Genomic DNA, 19,263 nt, shown 5'->3' on the forward strand with positions numbered 1-19,263 from the left:
CACTGAACCTGAGCTGGACATTTTAATCAAGATGCCCCACTTTCCTTTGGCCTGCCAGCACGGGCCTGTGCATGACTATGTGTACAAACTTCTTTCCTGAGAACCGAATTGGCCACATCCCACAGGTTCTGGTATACAGCGTTCTTGTGCACCGTGTTGGTTCTGGTCCTTTATTTGCTGTTTGTTTTTTATGCTTTTATGTTATGGCAGAGAATGCTGTTTACACGGTTATACTTGGTAATCCCTAGATCATCTACATTCATGGTTTCCACTGAGCCATGAACTCAGCGTCTGAAAGAAGAGAGCAAGCAGATCTCCACATGTCCAGGCACCAAGCTGCTGTGCAGGGACGCACACGCACCCTGTCAGCCACCGACAGGACAGGCCCTGCCCTCCATTTGCTGGCATCTGCCTCCTCACTTACTCATTTTGTTCTCTTTGAACCTAACATCATCTGCAAACCTGTATCTTTCCACAGGCAAGTTTATTCCACTTATATTCATTGTGATAACAGAAGATTTCTCTTATTCCTTCGTCTCCTGGTTTTTATACTTCCTCACTGCTTTTATTTTTCTTCCCTTTTTAAAATGAGGCTGAAACTCATGACTTGAAAGTCACATACCTAAATCTGCACTTCTCAACGTAACACAGAAGCCTATTAACTTCTTATTAGGAAAAGGTAAATATTTTGGTACAGTCACACTTCCTCCATTAACCACCTCCCGTTTTGGCTAATATGCTCTTGGGTCTTCATCTGGGTTTACTGTAATTATGTTATTTACCAAGATACAGCAAATTTGTTAGGAACTATAATATTGGTAGCCTCCAGTTGTATTTATTACCTTACTCAGCCTCTATTATTATTCAGCCTGAATTCTTGGCTTACAAGCAACCTTTGCTCTGAAGAAAAAAGGAAAATACGTTTGTATTTGCTATTGTTCATAAATACTCTGGAAAGGGAGGGATGGGACAGGACAAGACAGAGATTCTCCACCTACAACTTAAAATTTTTTGTACTTACACCATTTTGTTCTCAACTGTATGGAGATTATGAATTCAGAAATTTGAATTAAAACAGTGTTTCCCAGAGACCACCCCACCAGGTTGAGCCCAGCCCACGAGAGCACCCCCCCCCCCATGTCAGTCAGTGGTCACCTGCTCACTAAGGTCCTGGGCTTTCAGCCGGTAGCCCCTGCCAGTTGAACGTGCTGTTGAGTTCAGTTAGAGATGATGATGTTTCCTGCCCGGTACAAGGTGTGCCCATCAGCAGGAGGGTGAGGCTGCGAGCAGATGCCCACACCTCCCCCCCATCCGTCTGCTCCTGTTGTACCCAACTAGGAAGTGCCAGGACTCCCGTGTGTGTTTCCCAGTACCTGCACCACTGCTTCTGTGTTGGATATATGACGCATCACCTATTCTTGCCAATCTCTTCATTTCGTCTGAATTGTGTGCATTTACAGGACACATCTTGGAGCCCACAAAAGCTTTGGAACTGTTCCTCACTGCCAACAAGTGCCATCGATATAGGATGAAAGTCACTTCACTCTGTTCAGCCAACAGCCAGCACTCACTACGTCCTGGGGTTTTCACATTATCCTATATTTAGGCTTGAAAATCCCCACTACTTTACCAGCTTTGCAATGTTTTAAAAATTTTTAAATTATACATTTAACCCAGCATTTTTTGTTGCTTTCAGTGTCTGAATAACATAATCCATCATTATTACTGGAAACAGAATTTTTAAAACTAACAGTTTAAAGACATGAACAGAGTGGGGGGTTGTCGCACCCTGGGTGGCTCAGTCGGTTAAGCAGCCAGCTTCCCCTCAGGTCATGATCTCGCAGTTCACAAGTTTAATCCCCATGTCAGGATCTGTGCTGACAGCTCGGAGCCTGGAGTCTGCTTCAGATTCTGTGTCTCCCTCTCTCTCTGCACCTCCCCTGCTCATGCTCTCTGTCTCTCTCAAAAAAATAAACGTTTAAAAAACTTTTTTTTAATTAAAAAAATAAAGACATAAACGGGATTTCTTCTCTAGTTAAATCATCCATTCACTAACAAAATTACTTTCTTATGATTTAGGAACTTCTTATGAAACTCTAAAGAGCATCTTCTTTAATATGGTTTATAAGGAAATGCTATCTTTATTAATTCAAGTTCAAAACTTTTAGGTCTTCATGAGCATTTCTTTAGTATTTTGTTAAACAGATACTAAAACAGTTGCTCTTACCTTAATACTGTTCAGTCCTGAAGGCCCCAGAAGTACGCCACAAACAATATAACCAAACATTGTGGGCAACCCTATCGTCGTGCACAGCCAGCCACAAGGTAAAGACAGCATTCCTATGGTAACAATGTCCTAATGGAGAATAAGCCAGAAATAAACACAAAAATTTAAGGTAACAGTTGGCAAGAAAAGGGTTGATTACTGGAGAAAGCAGACGTTCTGCAGACTAGGCCCCTCCCAGTTTCCACTTTGGTGGTAAAAAAGGAAGGCTATCCCTGGGCTGATCTTCCTGCTTTGAGTTTACTGGTACAGTAATCAGCCACTGGGAGCGTCCTTCCTCTCAGCCTGCGCTGCCTCCCTCTTTAAGACCAGCACAAGCTGTGGTTTCAGGAATGCTGCTGGAGCCCCGACGGTGTGTCCAGACCCCACTAGCCTTCCGAGCAGACCACACTGGCCACTCCTACAGCTGTTACCCACTCTGGTCCAAACCCAAACAGTGATCTCCAACCAGAACACAGTCGATTGCAAATCTTTACATAACTCCACATCCTCTTATTAGACTTGCTGCCTCAGAGGGAGCAGATGGGTGGCTAACTCGGTCTGGAATGTCAGTCACCTCTGGAGGAGCCGGATCTCATCCTGTACCCGTGTCTACATAGATGATACCTTAGCCAAAGCTTCTCCGCCTCATCAGATGTTCCATGTTAGTGACAAAGCTTGAGCCCACTGTAGGGACTCCTGACTTCAAAACGGCTTCCAAATTCTCAAAAGCAACGTTAATTTTCATTCTAAGTATTAAAATGCCTCATTCTTTTCGGAAAAAATTAAAAATTAAGAGAAAGTGTTTCAAGTCATGGAAAATATAGGAAATTGTAGTAGAATCTCTCTGTTAGGAGGAAGGTCATGCAACCTAATACAAGGCTCAGAAAATAAAGCTTACTTTACATTAGTACCCGGAAGTGGGAAGGTGGGAGAGGGGACTTCAAGAGGGAGCAAGCAGACAGACTACCTTTAGGAAGTGGTGATCTGCACGTGGAATTGTCGCGTCTCTGGGCTTGGTCAAGATATAGCGGTTGTTCTGGGAGTCGATCAGCATGCTAAGACCCAAATCATCCTCCGCTTCCCGCTTTGTGAGATTTTGTTTGGAATTGGCGTCTTCTTCCTCCACTCTGAGAACTGCCTCAAAATTGACCCCTTTCACCTGTGAAAATAACCAACATCGTGTAATTAAACCCATTAAATGTTTTCAAGTTCAATTTTTAGAGTGTAAATTCTGTACAGAAGAGCGATAGAAGTATTTCTAGCACTCTGTCAGGTATGACGAAAGGTCCACAGATGTTCACTAGCACAAATCAGGAAAGCTGCTTCAGTTACAAGGGCCATCTGAGAATGAAGGCGTTTAGGATTTCTATTACGTCCAGACACCCACTTTAACGATTTAGGGTACAATCTGTAACAAGAAACATACGTTTGGTCTTCACCCCACTTCCTGGCCCGCAGCCCCACAACCAGCGTGGCCTCCCCAAGCATAAGGAGCAACGGGTACACCCGACAAGCCCTTCGCGGCCTCCCCTGAGTTTGTGCCAGCAAGGTGACGTTCAGAAAGCCACTCGATGACCGCAGGATGAGGCTGGCCACCAGGGACAGCAGCCACGTGACCTCGGGGCGGGGAGGGGCCAGAGGTGAAGCGAATCGCGAGCCCGCACAAGGCAGCTCCGGGACATGCTTGGAGCATGGGGTTCGGGGAGCTTCCGGGTGCCCGACACACAGACGCGCCCCGCCGGGAGGGCAGCGGGCCCGGACAGGATGCAGTGCCCTGCGCACATGCTTTCACCTCTTCTACCCGGCTGTTTCTGACTGCACCCTTTGCAGCGACCTGGTAACCTGGCAAACAGATGGTCTTCCTGGGTTCTGAGAACCTGAGGAGGGGTCGTGGGACCCTCCGAGGTGAAAACCCAGAGCCCATTATCAGTGCCTGGAGCGGACGGTGCAGTGCTGGGCCAAGCCCTCGCCCGTGGGACCCGCGGGGACCCTGAGCCAACAGTGGTGGAGCTGCCCTGGAAAAGCTGCGGCAGTGACAGCCTGACGCCCTGACGCACGAGCACTCGGTGAGCAGTGAAGAAAGAGCACCACCTTCAAAAGACAGCCCCGCGTCCTCCCCTGGAACCACGGACACGCTCAGGACAGCCCCGCTCAGTGCTCATCCGCCCCGAACTGCACTCGCCTTTGCTCTAATTGCCGCATCCTTTTCTGAGTCCTCAGGACTCACAGTCCGTTTTCGGCACTCATCTCGTCCTTCCCAGAGAATCTAAACACGTCACAGCAAGTGGGGAGTCCGAATGCCTGCCTCAGACACGATTCCTCTCAGGAGCATATGGCTCCCCCGGGCAGAACAGCACCGACACCTGACTGTCCCAGGGCACGCTTTCTGGAGCCCAGAGACTCAATCCACCTGAACACGGAAGCGGGGCATAGATATGAGCCCCTGGGGGGCACTGACAAAAACATAAGGCAAAACGACAGGTGTATAGTGTACTTCTGTGTAACCGAACCAAATCGTTCTCTGGGATACGAAAGCGTTTGGTTTTATCTCCATCGTCAGTCCACACGGAAAATAGCCGATAAATTCCACCATACCTTCTCTTGGCAAGCAGCCCGAGCAAAGAGGAGATTGTTCTGGAATGCTACTTACTGATTTATTGTCATCAAAAGCATGTTCTTCCATCTCTTCCTCTAGGCGATCGGCTGCCTTTCTCACATCTTCAAGAATTTCATCAAGCATGGATAAACTTTTGTTTTGATGTTGCATATTTTTGAGGGCTTCAACTTGGTGTTTTTCTGCTGCCAGAAGTTCCACATATTCTGTCTCTTCCTGTTTATTGGTGAGAAATGAAGTGTGGGGTTTATTAAGAAATAGGCCACACCAGGACTTCATTTAGGTGCCTGGCCTGGCCGGACCATGCGAGCCAACATGCTCTCGCTGTCAAATACATTTATAAACGTGTAATGCTAGCTCCAGTCAAGGAGAGAAGGTCAGGTGTCCTGTATCACCCAAACATGACGGAGCTTAGCAAAATGTTTAGGGAAACCTATTTGTACGCACGCATCATCAAACATAATCTACTACTGTTGATAAATTCTGAAGGTCAACTATTCATACACAATCCTCACTGAACAGATTTTATTCCAGACATCATGCCTACTGTGTATGGAGGTCCAGCTGTACTCTAAAAACACCTATGATACTTGATTCTTGAGCTAAAAATTTCTAAGTAGGATACACACAAATTCCAAGTTACAGAGGAAAAACTATTCCAGAAGAATCTGACAGCATTACTTGGAAAACTGATGGATGGTGTCAATAATACCACTGCATTTTATACCATCATATTTAAACTCAAGCTATCAATCAAATCAACATCCTTACTATTAAAGTATATGTTCATACTTTAAAGGGGTGGGGCATAGCTAGAACAGAGAAGCAGCAAGGCAGTCCCAAGGAGAAGTGTAGCTGTTTGACAGACCTCTCTCTAGGCAACACCACCCAACCCCTCTCTCATAGCTGAAGAACCTCCCAGAACCTGGCCTGAGATGTGAGGCAAAAACTGCACGTAGAAAGCATACATATTTGGATCAACATCACTCAATGCATGTTAGTTCTCTATTTTATCATAAAACTACCTCAAATCAATACCACTATTCTTTAAAACGAAGGAGTTTAGGGACGCCTGGGTGGCTCAGTCAGTTAAGCATCTGACTTTGGCTCAGGTCATGATCTCGTGGTTCGTGAGTTAGAGCCCCGTGTCGGGCTCTGTGCTGACAGCTCGGAGCCTGGAGCCTGCTTCAGATTCTGTCTCCCTCTCTCTCTGCCCTCCCCTGCTTGTGTTCTGTCTCTGTCTCTAAAAATAAACATTAAAAAATATATATATAAATAATATCACATCTGGTATAGTAATAGTTTTATCTCATTTTAAAAGTGTATTTCATCACGATCCTTATTTCAAAAGTATATATTAAAACTAATTTTAGTATTTTTGTTTTCAGTAGATGGGCATTAAAGACAGCCAACCTTCACACCAAAAGGCATTCTTGTCAGAAATTCAAAATGTTGACTGCAGTTACAAGTATATTTACCACATACTTCATACACATCAGCTTACTGGGATAACTTGAGTAACTAGTATAATTACCTTGTGATCTCAACACAGAAAAGCACTGGCACTCCCAGAAGTGGTGAAATGCAACTGTGCTAAGATACGGTGCACAAGGAGGGGAAATCCACGTGTGCACTACTGAGAATGGATGCCCCTGCCAGACTACACCTGCTGAAGCATCAGCACCAGCTGCCTTCTCCCTTGACCTCTACTTGACCTGCTCCTTGGCTCAGGGTGGGAGGGGACTGACCTTAATCGCAGCCTCTCTCAGGGCCTCCAGGCGCTGCCTGCTGCTCTCCTTCATGTTCACAACATCTCTGTAATCTCCTTGCAGGGCTCTCTGCAGTCCATAGATGGCCTGGAACACTGAATTTTCACTTTCATTCAGCTCTTTTTGGAAAATTTCAAACGTGTGCACCTGAAACAGCTTCTCTTCATCTGACAGGCTAACGTCTTTTTCTACTGCTCTGATTGCACTTTTCAGTTTGTTAAGAACCACAGTCTTTTGGCGAAGAAGCCCGGAGAGCTTCCTGCAACCATCGAGGACCCACTGCTTCCTCTGAGTGATGGCCGCCCCCTTCCCTCGGTGCAATTTGATGGCATGTTTTGCCACCTCTTCATGTTCCGCAGCATCTGCCATCAAGCGAAGCAGTGGAAGCAACACCCAGAAGTAATTTCTTCCCAGCACCTTCATGATCCAGTTTTAGAGGGCAGGCAGGGCAAGGCCGTCCTAAGGTTCCTGCTCAGCTGAGCTTGCATTTTAGACACACATCTTCAGCTGAAAAAGAGATTTATTGCTACATATAGTTGAACAATGATTCGTTACTATTGAGATCAGAGTTAAAGTATTAAATAATTACATCCAAAAAACTATCACTTTTTTGAAGATGTTATTTTTCCTAGATAAACATTAATACTTGAACTATTCATTACACCTGGATTAAAACCGAATACTAAATGTTAAAGTATAAGGCCTGGTAAAGACTTGAGACTAAAGGTTACATTGAAATTAAAGGCAATTTTTTTAAAGAAAACTCAGCTTCATGTATCTATTAAATCTACCATGTGCCAAAGACAAAAGCCAATTCTACTTAAGGAGATCCATGTATTGGGGCACCTGGGTGGCTAGTCGGTTAAGCAACCAACTCTTGCATTCAGCTCAGGTCATGATCCCAGAGTCAAGAGATCGAGCCCTGCAATGGGCTCCATGCTGAGTGTGGAGCCTGCTTAAGACTCTCTCTCTCTCTGCTCCTCTCCCCTGCTCATGCTCTCTCTCTTAACAACAACAACAACAAAAAAAAAAAAAAAAAAAAAAAAAAGAGGATCCAAGTATTTAAGGCCAGAAAACACCATCAACTCCCCTATCACAGATCAGTGAACCGCCTGGAGGAAACACGCTCCACGTCATTTCTGAAATAAAACTGTCTGAGCTGCTACTAGCTTACTGTACTATTTTCTTTCCCAAATCGTTTGGAATTCTGCCAAATTTCCAAAGTCACAGTTTAATGCTAACAAGATGTCAAACACAGAAAAAGAAAATCACAAAACACAACCATGTCTGGATCACTAGGGTTTTACTAAATGTTCAAACACTTTCTATCTCCCAAATTCAGCCTCCTTCTCTTCCTCTCTTCAGGAAGAGCCCAAGCACCTGTATGACTACCCCAGCAAGTGAACCACACACAGGACCCTGGCCGTGATGAGGTGAAGGCTTTGGTGCAGGCAGCAGGGGGTGCTGCGGCTGCGGTGCCCAGATCACACTCGAAGGACAGGACTGCATCTTCCAGTGGACAGAGTCATCAAGGAGCAGGTACAAGCTGCTACAGGTGTTAGCAAGGTCACAACGAAGCAATGACTCCAAAGGTAGGAAATACAGAGCAAAGAAGGAAGAGGTAATAAAACACAAGACAGGCAAAAGAGACACACCCTAAAAACACCACTGAACCTGGCAACTAGATCTCTGGGCACCAGTAGTTACGTCAAAAAAGAAAAAACACGGGGTGGCTCAGTCAGTTAAGCATCTGACACTTGATTTCAGCTCAGGTCATTGTCTCACGGTCCATGGGTTTGAGCCCCTGAGCTGGGCTCTGCGCTGACAGTGCTGAGCCTGCTTGGGATTCTCTCCACCCCTCCCCCACATGCTCTCCTGTGTGCTCTCTTTCTCCAAAATAAACATTTAAGAGAAAAAAAAAACAAAACAAAAACCAAACCTACCATTTACACAAGACTTACAGTTTAAAGAAAACAAAATATCAGGGGTGCCTGGATGGCTCAGTCAGTTGAGCGTCCAACTTGGGCTCAGGTCACGATCTCAGTTTGTGGGTTCAAGTCCCGTGTTGGGCTCTTTGCTGACAGCTCAGAGCCTGGGGCCTGCTTCGGATTCTGTGTCTCCCTCTCCTTCTGCCCCTTCCCTGCTTGTGCTCTCTCTCTTTCTCTCAGACATAAACATTAAAAAAATTAAAGAAAACAAAATATTAATATAAACTAATCATTAAAGTGTTTACTAAAACAAGTATCTATACCTCAGTTTTACTAGTAATCGCAATTCTAACAAGTTTATTCTGGTTTCCTAGGCAAAGCAGATCAGATGCAGAAAAAATGAGAGTGTGGCTTACCTAGGCAGAAAATTCCAAACCAAAAACAACAGCCAATAGAAAGCGGAGATAAAACAGAGCTTCTGAAAAACCAGCACAAGAACCTGGCAAAGACTAGCAGCCCAGGGAGTCTGGTGAGGACTGAACTACACCTTTCCGTAGACACCAAAAATACCACTATTGGAGGACAGCAGGGAAATCTGCCCATCAAAAGTCACCAAGAAAAAACTACATTCTACCTCAATATTCTGGTTATAAAGTCAGGAAACTGTTCAATTTCAATACATTTTTCGATACATCAGTTTGTAACGTCACAGAGAATTTATTTACCTACAATGTTTCACTTTTTCCCCTAACTTGTTAGGATAAGTGACAATGTGCTGTCTAAATTACCCAACTTTATATTACAATTTTTTTTAATGTTTATTTAGAGCGTTGAGAGTGCACGCACGCATGCGCATGAGGTGGGGGGGGGGAGGGGCAGAGAGAGAGGGAGGGAGACAATCCCAAGCAGGGTCCTCCCGGTCAGTGCAAAGGCGGGGACTTGATACCACAAATCTCAAGGTCATGACCTGAGCCGAAATCAAGAGTCTGATGGATGCTCCGCCCAAGTGCCCCTTTGTTACAGCTTTAATACAACTTAAGTAAGCGTTACCACCTTAAAAATAAATAAATGATTACCTAATCTCAGTAGTGCCTAGCAAGATAGTTAATCTGTTATTTTAATAACTCATTTCACTGCTGAACTTCTATTGTTCCAGGGGAGAGAAAGAATTCAATGTTAATAAATACATGCTTTTTTAGTATTTTCAGAACCAAGACAGACATTTCTGATGCTTTGCTAATGTTTCCCATTTTCCCTAAAAGATCTCAAAAAATGATTCTTTTATGGATTTCAAACTTCAGACAAATAACCTGCCACACAGTCTGTGTGTGAACAACAAACACTCCTTCATTCATTTCTGGTTCCTTCCTCAAACAAATTCTTGAAATTAAATAGTTATAACTCTACCCTATGACACATAAAGGACCATTAATTTTTACGAGAAATTATTGAGAACTTTAATTGTGGTCATACTAATATTTCCACTCAAATAAGCTCAAGTCATGGACATGTGGACATGACACTGAAATTATTTACAGACTCTGAAAACATCAATCACTTTTTCATAAATTCATTTCATCTTACCTTTAAACTTGGCTACCAAATTCTGTGAACTACTAAATTATAGCACGTTTTTTCTTGAGTAAATAATAAACTTTTTTAGCTCTAGTGCTATTTTGTTATTATTGTTTTTAATTATAAAAATGACACCTTTGATTTATTATATTTTTACAACAAATTCCTAGAATTTCTATACCTTGAGTCACTGATACAACCTGGGTGGACCTCAAGGCTGCAAGGAGGGCTGATCCCACACACCCTACAATTCCATGTACAGCACTGTTCAGGGACTAACTGTAGAGATGGAGTGGCTGTCAGGGAAGAGGGAGGAGGGACCCTGTGGGATAGAAATGGTCTGTGTCTTGATGGCACTGGCGGCCACAGGAATCAGCACGTGACAGAAATGGCAGATCGTAAAACATGCCATGTGAGTAAGGTGAGTGGGTCAAATAGATGCAATCTTCTGCTTAGACTCTATTTTTAATCAGGAGCTACCACTGGGGAAATCTGGGTGAAGGATCTATAGGATTTCTCTGTATTATTTCTTTTAACGGCATATGAATCTATAAGCATCTCAAAATACAGTTTTAAAAATTCAACACAAATGCTTACTGTTTTCCACTAACCTGACACTTCTATTTAAACTAGGAAATGCCCTCAACCAGAGCCGAAGGTCTTCAAGATGTCTCTGCTACATGAAAACCCAATGTCACTTTTCATTTAGAGCAACGACAAAATCAGTACTTGGAATACAACTAGTCCTCAAAGTTTCTACTTACACATATTTCAACATTACTTAAAATATGTCATGGGGCACCTGGGTGGCTCAGTCAGTTGAATGTCCGACTTTGGCTCAGGCCATGATCTCCGGGTTCGTGAGTGTGAGCCCCATATCAGGCTCTGTGCTGACAGCCCAGAGCCCGCTTCAGGTCCTCTGTCTCCTTCTCTCTCTGCCCCTCTGCCCCTGCAACAATGAACACTTACACAAAAAAATAAAATATATCTCCACAGCTTTGCCCAATTTTTTTTTCTCTTTTTTTTTTTAGAGAGAACGTGAACAGGGACAGCAGAGGGAGAGAGAATCTTAAGCAGGTTTCATGCCCAGTGCCCAACACAAGGGCTCAATTCACGAACTGAGCCAAAATCAAGAGTCGGAAGCTTAATCAACTGAGCCACCCAGGCGCTCCAAAAAATTTCCAATGCTTTTAGCTCGTCATATTATATAGAAATCACATACTCTTACTCTATTAAAAGTGCTTAGTAATTCATAAGTGTCACATGTCATTTAGTGGATAAAAACTCACGAGCAAAGCACAATAACACAGTCTAAGACTGGCCTTTCTCAGAGCTAAGGCACCCAAGTAAAGCTCTCTCCCACAGGCCTCTATCTCTGAGTGCTATGAGCACCGCAGGGTATGCAAAGGGACTGTCTCCTTAGACATCTGCTATTAGGACCCACAGAACCCTAGAGCACTGGGGTCGCTGAAGTCCCTGCAGGGAGCTCAGCAGAGGGGAGGAAAAGCAGAGGGAGGGGCGACTCCTCTACTTTGTCCAATTTTCTACAATGGCCACAACTTGAAAATCTCCTGGCTCTGCCTCCCAGCCTTCTCCTCACATGCAGCCACGGGGTCCCCCATGCCCTCTCTTCCTCTGGAACTTCCAGACCCAGTGTCTCCAATTTTCTCAATCAAACTGCTGAGGAAGAATCAAGTTTATTCAACCCACCAGGACAGCAGCCACTGTCTGTGGGGCAGAGGCCAGCCCAGCCAGGCTCCAACCCAACTCTTTGGAAGAACCCCCACCCCCATGCACTCAGTGAACCGGGGCCCTCCGTATGTGGTACTGACCTGGTACCCAATGCAGTGCCTGGCGCTGTGTGCGGAAGATTCCGAGCAAGCAGCAGGGGTGTGGCAGGAGCAACGTTAACCAGCCCAAACTGGTTATTTACCTTGTTCTGAAAAAGAAAAATATAAGGGTGAGTTGTAGGAAATGGCATCAAGTTAGAATTTCTTTGTGATACCAGCAACACTTCCAGATTCAGTACAACACAGGAAATGAACAGGAAACAAAAGAGGTGCTCGTGGAAAGGTCTTAGGAAGCAAACTCCCCAATGGAAATAACCTACTTCAATCTAATTTGTGAAAAATTTAACTTAAAACTCGTATTTTATTTTTTTAATAACGTCTTAATTTTTTAATTTACATCCAAGTTGTTAGCATACAGTGCAATAATGATTTCAGGAGTAGATTCCTTAATGCCCCTTACCCATTTAGCTCATACCCCCTCCCACAATCCCTCCAGCAACCCTCTGTTTGTTCTCTATATTTAAGAGTCTCTTATGTTTTGTCCCCGTTTTCATATTTTTTTTCCTTCCCTTCCCTTATGTTCATCTTTTTTGTATCTTTTAAAAAAGTTTTTTTTAATGTTTATTCATTTTTTGAGAGAGACAGAGCGTGAGTGGGGGAGGGGCAGAGACAGAGAGAGACACAGAATCTGAAGCAGGCTCCAGGCTCTGAACTGACAGCACAGAGCCCGACGTGGGGCTCGAACTCATGAACCGTGAGATCATGACCTGAGCTGAAGTTGGATGCTTAACCTAGTGAGCCACCCAGGCGCCCCATTTACTTTTTTATTTAAAAATATTTTTAATGTTTATTGTTGATAAAGAGAGAGACAGAGAGAGAGGGAAGGGCAGAGATATGGAAGGACAGAGAATCCCAAGCAGGCTCCACATTGTCAGCACAGAGCACGATGCGGGGCTCGAACCCACGAACAGTGAGATCGTGACCTGAGCCGAAGTCGAACGCCCGACCAACTGAGCCACCCAGGCGCCCCTTCATCTTTTTTGTATCTTAAGGCCCTCGTATGAGTGAAGTCATATAATATTTGTCTTTCTCTGACTCATTTCGCTTAACATAATACTCTCTAGTTCTATCCACATCCTTGCAGATGGCAAGATTTCATTCTTTTTGATTGCCGAGTAATACTCCATTATATATGGATACCACATCTTCTATATCCATTCATCCATCGATGGACATTTGGGCTCTTTCCATACTCTATTGTTAATAGCGCTGCTATAGACATTGGAGTGCATATGCCCCTTCAAAACAGCACTCCTGTATCCCCTGGGTAAATTCCTAGTAGTGCAATTGCTGGGTCATAGGATAGTTCTATTTTTATTTTTTTGAGGAACCTCCATCCTGTTTTCCAGAGTGCCTGCACCAGCTTGCATTGCCACCAACAATGCAAAAGAGATCCTCTTTCTCCGCATTCTTGCCAACATCTGTTGTTGCCTGAGTTGTTACTGTTAGCCATTCTGACAGGTGTGAGGTGGTATCTCATGGTGGTTTTGATTTGTATTTCCCCGATGATGAGTGATGTTGAGCATCTTTTCATGTGTCAGTTGGCCATCAGGATGTCTTCTTTGGAAAAGTGTTTATTCATGTCTTTTGCCCATTTCTTCACTGGATTATTTATATTTTTCGGGGGGGTGTTGAGTTTGGTAAGTTCTTTATAAATTTTGGAACTAACCCTTTATCTGCTTTTTCATTTGCAAATATCTTCTCCCATTCTGTCGGTTGCCTTTTAGTTTTGCTGATTGTTTCCTTCGCTGTGCAGAAGCTTTTTATTTTGATGAGGTCTCAATAGTTCGTTTTTGCTTTTCTTTCTCTTGCTTGTAGAGAGATGTATTGAGTAAGAAGTTGCTGCAGCCAAGATTAAAGAGGTTTTTGCCTGCTTTCTCCTGGAGGATTTTGATGGTTTCCTGTCTTACATTGAGGTCTTTCATCCATTTTGAGTTTATTTTTGTGTCTGGTGTAAGAAAGTGGTCCAGGTTCATTCTTCTGCATGTCGCTGTCCACTTTCCCCAGCACCACTTGGTGAAGAGACTGTCTTTAATCTATTGGATATTCTTTCCTGCTTTGTCAAAGATTAGTTGGCCATTGTTTGTGGGTCCATTTCTGGGTTCTCTATTCTGTTCCATTGATCTGAGTGTCTGTTCTTGTGCCAGTACCATACTGTCTTGATGATTAGAGCTTTGTAGTATAGCTTGAAGTCTGGGATTGTGATGCCTCCTGCTTTGGTTTTCTTTTTCAAGATTGCTTTGGCCCTTCGGGGTCTTTTCTGGTTCCATACAAATTTTAGGATGGTTTGTTTTAGCTCTGTGAAGAATGCTGGAGTTATTTTGACAGGGACCACAAAAACCGTATTTTAAACGTGAACAAATTGAATGATAAAAGCATAATTCTTAAAAGATAAAATACTTATAATCTTATAAATACAACTTCCAGATTCATATCTAATTAGGAAAAGAATTAGAGAATAAGTTACAAAAGGGAGAGAGGAAGGAAAAAGAAAAATTTTTACAGATATTAAGAAGCTTTAAAGTACTTGATGTTAACTGAACTACAAAACCATTATTCCATTAAGTAATCCAACCACTGATGTACTACATTTTAAAAAGTTGATATTAAAAGAAAAAAACTGGAACCAGTAAGACACTCGGATCCAAAGAATGATCAGAAAAACGTTTAAACAGGAAAAAGCAGAACTACCTTATAGCTAGGTAATTATGTAAACTAACAAATGTGATCAAAGCCTAACCGTGTTCCCAAAAAGTGTTCAACCATTACTTATGTTTACTCAGGTGCTACCAAGCAAGATCCAAAAAGGACCCAGAGGCAGAGCCTGAAAAGGTCAGAGATCAGCTACCTGCGCTCGCTCTTTCTCTGGAACCAGGAAGGCAGGCCCAGGCTAAAAGGGGACCAGTGAAAGAGACCACTGGCTGGCACCCTCACACCACTGGGGATGGCACCTCCCAGCTTATGTTGCTGGGAAGGTGAGCTGGCCTCTGAAATCCAGCCCTCAGCGGGTCTCCCCTCCCTCTGCCAGGAGGTGGAGGCCTGGCAGGGAGGCACAGCGGTGGCAGGCCGCGTTGGATCTTCCGTGTGCCTCCCGTTAACTAGAGTAGCCACCACACCGGTGAGAACTGTAGAGCCTCTGCTTGGGGAACCTATGAACCGACATGCCAACCGTTTACTTTGGCAGCTTCCCCAGTTTTACCCATAAACTTTAAGTCGTGGCGGTGCAAGAGGCCGGACACCCCACCACTGTCCCGCTCACAGCCCTCCAGAACCACTGCCAGGACCCCTGTCTTTAGAAGCAGTCTTCCTCCACGCTCCACGCAGGAGTAGAAATGGAGAGCGGGACTCGAACCGAGAGGCTCGGTCTGCGTGAAGCCTCGGAAAGGAAGGAAGGGAGACCCCGAAGGCAGCCCCCGCCACGAGAGAGGAGAAACGGGTGAGGAAGTCCGGGAGAGGGGATACCCTCGGGAAGGGAGGAGAAAGGGACCAGGGAGGGAGCACCCCGGGTGGGAGACCCCGGCGCCGGAGACCGAGGAGGGAGACCCGGGAAGGGGAGGCCGGGGGCGGGTGGGTACCCCGGGTGCGAGATCCGGGGAGGAAGACCCCGGGGACAGAGACCGAGGAGGAGGAGGAGACCAGGAAAGGGGACCCCCGGAAGGGGAGACCCCCCGGAGGGAGCCTTGAGGCCCGGCGCCTTTCGCCCGAACCTCGAGCAGCGCTCACCTGGACGAGGCCCGACAGCGGTGCGTCTGGTTCTCCGGCGCTGCGAGCCAAGGAGCGGACAGGGACGCACCTTACCCGCATCCCTCTCCAGGCGGCAGGCCCGCCCCCAGGGCGGGAACCGGGAGGGGACGGGGACGAAGACGCGGTCGGGCGCGGGGAGGGTCTTGGCTGTCCGTCGCCCTCTCAGGAGGGCCGCCGCGGCGGACGCTGCCCACACCGAAACGCGTCCCCCTGAAAGGGGCGGAGCCTAGGTCCCGTCGGCCCCCGGTGGCGCAGTGCGCATCGGGATTTGTAGGACGGGGCAGACCCCGGTCCCGTCGGCCCCCTGGCGGCGCAGTGCGCGTCGGGATTTGTATGACAGGGCCGGCCTGGGCGCCGTCGGACCCCCTGCGGCGCAGTGCCGGGTCGGAGGCGGGAGCGATGCCCGCGAGTCACATTGTCGCCGGGCGGCGCTGTGCACGCAGCAGTGAGGAGGGAGCGAGGGAGGTGGGGTCCCATGGGCCCCCGGGCGACGCGGTGCACGCTGGGGAGGGGCGGGGCCTGAGGGGTGTCGTGGGCCTCTGGGTGGCCCTGTGCACGCCGGGTGATGGAGTTCCCCTGGCGAGACCTGCCTCTGTGCCCCTGCGCCCCTTCCCCGGCAGGTGTCCCGGGAGCGAACGCCGAGGACGAGAACAGCGCGGCCGAGCCGGGGGCCCCTGCGCAGACGACCGGAGCCGGCGAGAAGCTGGGGAGCGCCGGGGAGAATGGTAGGTGGCCTGCGGTGTCGCCTGCCGCCGAGTCCATTCTGCGTACCTGGGGGCCGGGGAGCGCTGGGAGGCGGGGGTAGGGGGGCGTTGGGCGCAAAGGTCACGGGGGCGGCGGGGTCTCCGCCGGGCCTCCGGCCCTGGGGGCCCTGCAGGGAGGCACGCAGGTGGGAACCTGACGGGTGTCTGACGAAATGGAGGCACCGAGCGAACAGCGGAGTGAACCGTGCCTCCGCGGAAACACGAGCAGCCAGTGAACGAGGAGCGAAGGACGTTTTGGGCAAACGAGCAACTTGTCGATGAAGCGGGGAAGGTAGCGCTTTTGAGCATGAGCACGAATCCGTTGTGGCTAGCAGGTGGAATTGAGAGTCAAGGAGGGGAACACTGCACAAGCAGCCTTGTATTCCGTGCTGAGGACTGTAGGGTTTATCCAGGAGCGGATGGGAGCCATAAAAAGTTTTTGAGAAGGCGAGGTGTGTGTGATGTGACCACGTTTGTGTTTTGTCAAGAGGAGAGGAGGATTTGGATTAGAGCGGTCAGGGCTGCAGGGGAGACCAATTAGGAAGCTGTTGTAATAATCTAGGTGGGAAGAGGTGAAGACTTGCATCAAAGATTTTCTGTCGGAATGAGAAGGATGAGAGGAGGCAGAGGGAGGACCTTCACTGAACTATTCAGACGCGGCTCGGGTACCTGAGCAGGTGGTGATATCATTGACCAAAACTAGGAACTGTAGAAGGAAGAGCAGGTTCGCGTGGGAAAACAACGCAGTAGGGATGAGAGGAGAGAGGAATCTCCTGACTGGTCGGACATACGGATGCGCAGCTCAGAAGAGGGGCTTCGGGAAGCACACGCCTGTTTTGAAATGTAGTGGAAACCATGGTAGCCGGTGGGTTTCATCGTTTATTCAATAAATTCAGAGGTTTCTCTGTGCAAGGAAGGTAGTGTACACGGTGCTGGGGGTTGATGGTGAGCAGAAACGTGTGGGTTTGGTGTTCACGGAGCCGATGTCCTAGCAGTGAGACAGGCACGACCGTTTTATTACAGTTGGGATAAGGGCTGGGGAGAGTCACAGGTTCTGGGAACATATGGGGTGGGTAAGTGGCGCTGGATGCTGGGGCAGTGATGGCAAAGCCACAGTAACGGGAACTGATGCTGTGTGGGCTGAATTCTCCAGACCGAGTGAGGTGGGGAGGGCAGCCAGACAGCTGCGGTCCCCTGGGCAGCAGGAACAAGCTCGGTGATAAGTCCCCAGAATCTGCAGATGCGGCTGCCTACGGAAAGTGCAGAGTCGGGGGAACGTGGCCTGTGGGAGGCTGCTGAGGGAACTGGAGTCAGGTTGTGCAGGGTCTTCTGGGGCTCAGGAAGAACATGCTCGCTTTTGTCCTCATGGTAGTGGGAGGCTGGTGAGCACGTTTCCAACAGGAGAGAGATGGTTTGGGAGGAGTGTGTAGGGCAAAGAGCAGAGGCTTGAGGGCAGAACTCGGGGGTTAAAAGGAGCAAAGACGGAGACCGAGAAGGGCTACCCAGAGAGACAAGAAGACTGAGAGAGTTGGCTCGGAAACCAAGAGGGAGCTCGGTGGGCAGTGCGGCCAAAAGTTTCTGGATGACCCTGGTGGCTCAGCGTGCTGCCCAGGCAGGATGCACCCACCACAGGAGGGGAGGGAAGGGGAAGGGCTCGGTGCTTAACCAGCGGAAGAGGACCTCGTGGTTAGTGCACAGGGGGGAGGTCCGAGAGTGGATTTTAACCTCACCCCTGGCCTGCTGGATACCAAAGCGGAAAACTGGAGCAAGTTTATGTATTTGACCCATGTGGTTGTGCTGACCGCCCCTTGGAATTTGGCCCTGAGGATTCTGTCGTGTTAAGTCTCTACCGAAGGCATTGCAAGAACTTTTTTTCATTTTATATATGGGCAGTCTTGGTGCCCAAATTATGTAAGTGATTTTTTTCAGGGTCACAGTTAAAATGTTTTAGACTTTATCTGTAGTTTAGAGACTTTATTTGATTTTCTACTGGATTGTCCATACTTTCATTTCAAGAATTTTGTGTGTTTTGGGGCACCTGGGGGCTCAATCGGTTAAGCATCTGACTCTTGATCTCAGCTCAGGTCATGATCTCATGGTTCATGAGTTCGAGCCCCATGTTGGGCTCTGTACAGACAGCACAGAGCCTACTTGGGATTCTGTCTCGCCCTCTCTTTGCCCCTCCCACACTTGCACACGTGTGTGCACTCTCTCAAAATAAATAAACTTAAAAAAAGAAGTTTGTGTATTTTAACCAAGTATGACAATTGAACTTACACCTCCCCCCTGCCACACACACTTAATTTCTTTGCTGTAGTAAAGCCTCAATGAGGGCCACCAGAGCATGAAGGACAGGCCCTGCCAATTTATAGGCCTTTATTAATTTTACATGGATTTAGTCTGTTTTAATGGATCCAGAGTTTGCTTCTTTCCCCTGTAATTTTTCAGTTTATGAGGCTTTTTTTTTCTAGAAAGCTTTATTCCTTTTTCTACAGATTCCAACTTAAGTCTCTTCGTTCTTTTTGGACATGAAGCATGCATAGTTTTTATACTTACTGATTATTGTTTTAATCACCATTCTTTTATGGAGAAACGTGTAAGGGGTCACATCAACTTGTTGCATATTTGCTGACAGTCCTCTTCCGTTTCTTTCCGGCCACAGACTTAGGGGTTAAGCTTAGACCTGAGGCTGCTGTTGCTCATTCAAAACCAACACGCTATGGGGCGCCTGGGTGGCTCAGTTGGTTGAGCATCTGACTTCGGCTCAGGTCATG

General features: G+C 46.9%; 2 protein-coding genes across 10 annotated transcripts in view; one reads left to right on the plus strand and one right to left on the minus strand.

The window, feature by feature from the left end:
• Positions 1–15,975, minus strand: part of SLC9D1 (solute carrier family 9 member D1) — a 49,190-nt gene extending 33,215 nt beyond the window's left edge. For 2 of the 8 annotated variants that reach the window (XM_060636625.3, XM_060636618.3), the window contains exons 1-6: positions 15,726–15,974; positions 11,985–12,091; positions 6,629–7,156; positions 4,917–5,096; positions 3,234–3,425; positions 2,228–2,356 (exon numbers count right to left, since the gene is read on the minus strand). In XM_060636625.3, coding sequence (XP_060492608.1) covers positions 2,228–2,356; positions 3,234–3,425; positions 4,917–5,096; positions 6,629–7,072 — 945 coding nt within the window. In that variant the 5' untranslated portion in view covers positions 7,073–7,156; positions 11,985–12,091; positions 15,726–15,974. Of the gene's footprint in view, positions 1–2,227; positions 2,357–3,233; positions 3,426–4,916; positions 5,097–6,628; positions 7,176–8,610; positions 8,811–11,984; positions 12,092–15,725 lie in introns of those variants that run through there. The other 6 variants (XM_060636621.3, XM_060636623.3, XM_060636622.3 and 3 more) reach the window with 5 other exon arrangements.
• A 288-nt stretch (positions 15,976–16,263) lies between these two features.
• Positions 16,264–19,263, plus strand: part of DCUN1D2 (defective in cullin neddylation 1 domain containing 2) — a 31,914-nt gene continuing 28,914 nt past the window's right edge. For both annotated transcript variants that reach the window (XM_060636626.3, XM_060636628.3), the window contains exon 1: positions 16,264–16,471. The gene's annotated coding sequence lies outside the window, so the exon portion shown is untranslated. The remainder of the gene's footprint in view (positions 16,472–19,263) is intronic.

The sequence above is a fragment of the Panthera onca genome, chromosome A1 (assembly GCF_046562875.1).
Source record: "Panthera onca isolate mPanOnc1 chromosome A1, mPanOnc1 haplotype 2, whole genome shotgun sequence".
Taxonomy (NCBI): Eukaryota; Metazoa; Chordata; class Mammalia; order Carnivora; family Felidae; genus Panthera; species Panthera onca.